This window comes from Ictalurus furcatus, chromosome 12 (assembly GCF_023375685.1).
Source record: "Ictalurus furcatus strain D&B chromosome 12, Billie_1.0, whole genome shotgun sequence".
In the NCBI taxonomy this organism is placed as follows: domain Eukaryota; kingdom Metazoa; phylum Chordata; class Actinopteri; order Siluriformes; family Ictaluridae; genus Ictalurus; species Ictalurus furcatus.
This window is the reverse complement of record NC_071266.1, coordinates 29,335,979-29,343,401: the sequence shown is the minus strand read 5'-3', so window position 1 is coordinate 29,343,401 and position 7,423 is coordinate 29,335,979. Positions and strand designations below refer to the sequence as shown.

At 37.0% G+C, this 7,423-nt stretch overlaps 1 protein-coding gene across 1 annotated transcript; it reads left to right on the top strand.

Annotated features, from left to right (window-relative positions):
* The first annotated feature begins 458 nt into the window (after positions 1-458).
* mgp (matrix Gla protein) lies at positions 459-6,689 on the top strand. Its single transcript, XM_053637852.1, has 5 exons — positions 459-580; positions 3,386-3,455; positions 3,593-3,622; positions 5,200-5,278; positions 5,480-6,689. The coding sequence occupies exons 2-5, from the start codon at positions 3,395-3,397 to the stop codon at positions 5,625-5,627; spliced, it is 318 nt and encodes a 105-aa protein (XP_053493827.1). The 5' UTR covers positions 459-580; positions 3,386-3,394; the 3' UTR covers positions 5,628-6,689.
* Positions 6,690-7,423: the final 734 nt, after the last annotated feature.

The window sequence follows — 7,423 nt, the reverse complement described above, 5'->3', positions numbered from 1 at the left end:
GTGTGTGTGTGTGTGTGTGTGTGTGTGTGTGAGTGAGTGTGTTTTTAGTGAAACATGAATCAGAGCAAGAAATTTCCAGAACATTCCTGAGCTTTTGAAAAGAGCTTCTGTTTCTCTATCTGTCTGTCCATCTTTCCAACTCTCCATGTTTATGAAAACAGACACACACTCACACACACACACTGACACAGACAGACACACACACACAGAGACACACACAGAGACACACACACACAGACAGACACACAGACACACATGATAAACATCTGTTTCTTTATCTGTCTGCCTTTTTTCTATATCTGTCATCTTTCTCTCAGTGTTTTTGATGTTAAGGTGTGTGTGTGTGTGTGTGTGAGTGTACAGTATATACTGAGGGAAACTGGTGAGGACCAAAAGAACAGAGAAAGAGTGAAAGGGTGTGTGTGTGTGTGTGTGTGTGTGTGTGTGTGTGTGTGTGTGTGTGTGAAGGGGTGGGGGTTTGGAAGATTTATAAAGCCTCACAAGCTTCTCACAGAGTGCAAAAGAAAGAAGAAGAGATACTGTAAAGGCACACAGATTTTCTTTCCAGCATCACACAGAGGTAAGTGAACTTTATACACACACACACACACACACACACACTCACACATGCACACATACACACACACACACACACACACACACACACACACACCAGACACTCGTCGCTCACATACACACTGTTCAGCACTAAAGTGTGTGTGACACAGGTTTAGGAGAATCTTATCAGCTATAACTCATGAATTTAACATGACTAGTGTTATTAAATCTGGTGTGTGTGTGTGTGTGTGTGTGTGTGTGTGTGTGTGTGTGTGTGTGTGTGTGACCCCATAACCCAATGATGCTCCATCTGATTTTTTTTGCTTAAATATTCAAGAACTTGCTGCTTTTCTGTTACAAAATGAAATTCACTTATTAGAATCTTAATCCCTAACCCCTTAACCCCTGTCCCCTTAATCCCTATCCCCTTAACCCCTGTCCCCTTAATCCCTATCCCCTTAATCCCTAACCCCTTAACCCCTGTCCCCTTAATCCCTATCCCCTTAATCCCTGTCCCCTTAATCCTTAACCCCTTAACCTCTGTCCCCTTAATCCCTATCCCCTTAACCCCTGTCCTCTTAATCCCTAAACTCTTAACCCCTATCTTCTTATAGTTATCCCCTTAATCCTTATCCTTTTAATCCCTATCTCCTTATACTTATCCCCTTAAGACATATCCCCTTAATCCTTAACATCTTAATTCCTATCTCCTTATCCATATCCCCTTAACTCCTATCCCTTTAATTCTATGCCTATTAAATCCTGTCCACTTTACCCCTAGTCTAGTAAATGGAAGGTCATGCGTTCAAATCCCAGCACCACCAAGCTGCCACTGTTGGGCCCTTGAGTAGCGCCCTTAACCCTCAACTGCTCAGTTGTATAAATTAGCTAAATGTAAGTTGCTCTTGTTCAATATATATATTAAAGTCGTAATTTCAAACCATCTATGTTAATCCCTAACGCCCATTCTATAATCTCAGTGATCTCGCCTACCCCTATTTCCAAATGGCAGCAAAAGTCAATGTCAGAATGTAGAATTTAGACAAAGCTTCCTGGAGACCAGTGGGGTGAGGTCCTTCAGTTATCCACAAATTTGGTCAGAATACGTTGCACCGTTGCTGAGATATGCCTTCACTTCCTGTTTATGTATTATGGATGAACAATCTCATATATCAAAAAGAAGCAACTTTTTGGGGGGATAGTTTCACAATGCTGTGATTCAAATTTGGTGATGATTGAATAAGATTTATAGGAGAAGTGAAAACACTGGTTTTAGAGGGAAAAAAAAGCACACTGAGTTGCAGAGTTATTATTGTAATTATATTTCCAAATTTGCCCTATTGGTGGTGCTAGAGGACTTGAGTGGTGACCACAAAAATTGTTGTGAAGGTAGCTGTAACTGTCATATATTACTGTGCCAAATTTCATTAAAAATAAGCGTTCTGTGGGCTGCCATAGACTCCCATGTAAAAATATAATAATAATAAAACATAATAACAACAGTAAGCTAAGAAGAAGAAGAAGAAGAAGAAGAAAACATACAATCACTAAAGGGTGCCTACACACCTTCAGTGATTGACCCAATAATAAATAAATAAATAAATAAATAAATAAATAAATAATAAAGAGGTTGTGGTAATCTTATCACAACATCACCAAGTTTCTTGTACGTGCAGGACTAATTCTAAATTCTTCTATCCTATTCCCCATCCCCTCACCTCTAATCTCATCAATCCCATCATCCCTTCACATCTAATCTCATCAATCCCATCATCCCTTCACATCTAATCTCATCAATCCCATCATCCCCTCACATCTAATCTCATCAATCCCATCATCCCTTTACATCTAATCTCATCAATCCCATCATCCCTTCACATCTAATCTCATCAATCCCATTATCCTTTAACATCTAATATCAGCAAACTCATCATCCCCTCACATCTAATCTCAGCAATCCCATCATTCCCTCACATCTAATCTCAGCAATCCCATCATTCCCTCACATATAATCTCAGCAATCCCATCATTTCCTCACATCTAATCTCAGCAATCCCATCACCCCTTCACATCTAATCTCAGCAATCTCCCCTCTCAATATGTCCTAACCCCTACCCCCTAACACCTATTCCCTAACCCCTATTCTCTAACACCTAACCCCTATCCCTTATTCACTAAAACCTATCCCTTAACACCTTTTCACTAACATCTACTCCCATGTCACTCACACTTCACCCAGAATATTCTCATATAAAAACCTCTATGCCCATTAGAGTCAACAAAAAGTCATCCCACTCACACTTATATAAACACTCTCAGCCTCTAGAGTCAACACACACACACACACACACACTTTCTTATAAAACCTCTGCAGTGACCATACACACAGGCATGTAAGACTCGTTTATAAAATATATATATATAGTATTAGTTAAATACTAAAATACAAATGACTCAAAAAGTAAATTACTCAAGTAAACATACGAAAAGGTTTCTTGGAATTTCTTGGAATTCTATATATTACTTTTTTTGGCCAAATTCCCACCTGCTAACCTTTAGCCATCTCTACTATCTGTTAACTTAAAATTAAAGGTCTACTCCAAACAGACCATCTAAACATATACAAGATTTTATTAAAATTACTAGCTCGTTTTCTTTATCTCCTAATTCCTAACCTAATAGCTAATAATTCCCCAACCCCATGATATAATCAGACGATCTAACACACACTCACTCCTGCATGTATTTAGTGTCCCTACAAACGTCACGCCAGTTTTTCTCCTGACTTGTTTATCTTAAAGAAAAGGGTGTGTTTTTTATGTTTTAGGTGACAACCATGAAATCAGTTCTTAGGTGCGTGACTTTGTGTGTCATCCTGGCCATCACAGTGTGCTTTGGTTCGTAACAACCTCTGAAATTCAATAACACTGTTTGCTCATACACTATACACACACACACACACACACACACACACACACGTCCACATACACATGTACGCACTCCTAATAGAAGTGTTGCTTTTGTCTCTCTACAGAGTCTGATGAGAGTAATGAGTCTCTTGAAGGTAAGTAATAACTAAATAAAAAAAACAATTTTTTCACTTTCTACTAAAGTGCTTACTAAAGTGTGTCTGTAAAACAGGAGAGCTAGAAATTCTGAAATATCAGGTCGGAACATATCACAGAACCTTCCTGTTTACCTCCTGTACTCTAATTCTGGTTTTCCTCACTGCTGCTCCAGCTCTACCTTGTTTACCCCCAACTCTATCTTTCTTATGTCCAGCACTACCTTGTTTACCTCAAATCTATCTTTCTTATGTCCAGCACTACCTTGTTTACCTCAAATCTATCTTTCTTATGTGCAGCACTACCTCGTTTACCTCAAGCACTACCTTGTTTGCCTACAACTCTACCTTTTTACCTCCTAATGATTTTTTCCACCTGCTTCTTGTTACAGTGCTGAATTCCAAACTGAGTTCCTACTGAATATCCAACTATTATATAACATGGAGCTTGGAACAATAATACATAAACACAGAAAATGCCTGAATTTGAGCACCAAATTAAGTGATCACTAAAGTTTCATGATTAAACAAAGTACCTACTGTTTTCCAACATCAAGTGGTGTTCCAATGTACTTTTAGGAGGTTCAAAATGTTAGACAACAAAATACTTTGCCAACTCTTTTCCATCGAAAGGGGTGATATTATTATTATTATTGTTTTTTGTTTGTTTGTTTTTGGGGGGTTTTTTTTATTCATTGTAGTTTTCAATGTACATGAAACCCCCATTACAACATTTCTAGGTATTTTGAAAGTTTATTTCATCATTGTCCAGTGTTGAGGAGCAATCTACTTTAGCTCCCTAACACAGAAGTTTGCTCCATCCTAGATTTGCCACCCCAATAAAGTCATGGGTCTACCTTGGCTACCCAGCTGTAACAGGTCTGGCTACATCCATTTGTATGTATATAATGAGTTTATAATGGATTTGGATGAATCCCCTTTTTAATTTTAAAGTGCTTAAATGATCAGTTCAAGTAACATCCATCAGATGAGCATTAAATAACAGGTTGAGACAGCACCACTGTAGACCATGGGCTGTATAAGTCCATGCAGTGAGGATGTAGTACTGAAATTACACACATTGATATTCAGACCTCTAACAATGATAACAATGGAATGCCATTCAAGGCCAAAAATTAAATGCAAACAAATGGCAATATTAGTTAAATAATCTCTTTAAACTCCAATAAAAGGTTATTTTGCATCTTAATGGATTCCTCATAGTTTCTACTAGTTCAGTTAATCCACACAGTTACTTTTAGTTGTCCTAGACACTAACCTCATTTAACTCTACTACTTTCTACTGCGATAGAAAACAAACACAAAAAAACGAAATTATGTGTCTTAATTTAGAACTTCTTCACATGCGGCCATGGTTTTCTGTTGTTGTTGTTGTTGTTGTTTTTATCTTTTTTTAATCTTCTGCTACTTCTTTGTTTTCCTGAATGTGGCATGCAGAAGTTGGTATCCTTCTGTATTCTGAGTACAACTCAAATGTATTTAGACAGGTTCATTCTCTTCTTCTTTTTATTATATTCGTGTGTGTGTGTGTGTGTGTGTGTGTGTGTGTACAACAGACCTGATCCTGAACCGCTACAGAGCAAACACTTTCATGAACTCTCCTGGACGCAACAACTATAACACCTACAGATGGGGGTACACACACAAACACACACTTACCCAAATACACACAACCACACACTTACCCAAGTACACATAAACACACACTTACCCAAATACACACAAACACATACTTACTTACCCAAGTACACACAAACATATTCACACACAAATTGGATCATCTTTACTGCATCTACATACAAACATGAAACAAAGGGGTTTTTTTTTGTATTTCAGTGTCTTCAAGTCTCCAGCTGAACGTCGTTCTGAGATCTGCGAGGACAACTTTAACTGTCGACTGATGGCTCGTCGCTATGGCCCCCAGTTCGCCTATCAGAAGTACTTCGGTGGTCAGCGAGTCAACAACAACGGCCTCCGTTACTGAGCAGGCATGCACACTGTGTGTGTACTGAACCACACACTGAATTTCAACATTATATTAGTGTAATCAAAATCAACGCTACATTCATTTTTACGTTTTTGTGTGTAACTTTTATTTCTCTTTCTGATGCCTGACTCGGGTTAAACCGTGAGATTATACCATGATGATATAAGAAGATTTACTAATCATGATCAGTCAAGTCAAAACAACCCTAAAGGACCCTGTCTAAAAAAAACTTACATGATTTTAATGCATATCAGTAGATGGAGCAACGTTATCGGAGTACATTACATTATTATTATTATTATTTTAAATTGCTATATAGAGTTATTAGAAATATTTTAGAAATATATCTAAATATGTCATGGAGTACATGTTTGTTAGAAATCTGTCCGTAGCGTTGATTTATTCACTCTAGCGAAATGAGCCGTGACATCGTGGCCATGTTTTCTTTATATGAGAGCACAAATAAAACAAAATGTCACCAATTTTGCTGAATATGAATACTATTGTGAACTCACAATAGCAAATTTACAGCATAAAGACAGACGTGTGCAAGCATGTCATAGCCTCGATCTAGATTCACAAAATTAGCTGCTTCTGAGCAGGAGCTTATGGGAGCTTTTGATCTTATGGAACTTATTTGACAACACTACAATTTTAATTCATTGTATTAATGAAATGTGATTCAACTGAACCGAATCGAATTAAACCGAATTCACTTATCCATTAAACTGGTTTAATTAAGTGAACTGGATCGGATTAAACCAATTTCATTTAAAGTGAATTTGTTTCGAAACTAAATTCAACTAAACCCAATCAGTTTAAACCAAATCAGATCAGAATAGTTTTTGTGTAATCACATATTTTACTAATATATGTTTTTGACTTAATTTGCATTATATTTCCAGTCTTACTTACTTACTAACACACACACACACACAATCATAATCCTCACACTCATTACCTCACACACTTTTTACTTTTGCACATAATCACAAAACTGTTGTTATTTTTTACACCAAAAAAAAAGTAAAACAATAAAATAAAATGTTCATTACAAAAGTCGTGGTTTCCTTTTCTTGCCCTTTTGTGATTTGAAACACAGTTTAACTGAGGCTCTGACCATTTAACTTAAATGAATGAATGAATGAATGAATGAATTAAGAGTGTGTTGGTTTATAGTACCGTATGCTTTATGTATGCAGAAAATGTTTAATTGTGACATGAATCTACTAATATAGCGATGTCTACGCTGTGTCCCAGTACTGTTCTAGCAGCTGAAGGGAAGTTTATTAGATGAGGAATGCAGTTGGTTTAATGTGCTTTAAGAGTTTATTGTGATGTGAGTCAGAGCCGAACCTGCTCTGACTGCAGGACAGATTTCCTCTATATTAGATTTTATGATCAGAGGTGCTCAAAGAGACCAAAATCCTTTACTCAAGAAAAAGTTCATCAAACATATGCCTCTAAATAAAATAAAAAATTCTGCTAAAAATGTAAACGTACAGCTTCGAATTCTTTACTCAAGTTAAAGCAGAAAACTGAAACTCTTAATCTGACTAATATGAAAGAATTTCAAATCATAATGGTAAATTATCGCTTCTTTCACCAAGGAACAAAGGAATATGATGGGAAATATGAGCTAAGGCTAACTAACAGCTTTATTCCTAATCGCTCACATTAGCAAGCATAATAATAACAAGCTGAATGCTAATCGCTAGCTGTCGGTGATAATACAGAGTGTAAGTAGTCACAGATAGAGTGCATCTTTAATATTTTGTGTCCTTTAACTTTAA

What these genes read in the sequence shown, in the direction of transcription:
- mgp (XM_053637852.1), top strand. Translation starts at nt 3,395, where the DNA reads ATGAAATCAGTTCTTAGGTGCGTGACTTTGTGTGTCATCCTGGCCATC. An exon ending in GGCCATCACAGTGTGCTTTG is followed by an intron (nt 3,456 to 3,592) that starts GTTCGTAACAAC and finishes GTCTCTCTACAG; the next exon opens with AGTCTGATGAGAGTAATGAG. An exon ending in GAGTAATGAGTCTCTTGAAG is followed by an intron (nt 3,623 to 5,199) that starts GTAAGTAATAAC and finishes TGTGTACAACAG; the next exon opens with ACCTGATCCTGAACCGCTAC.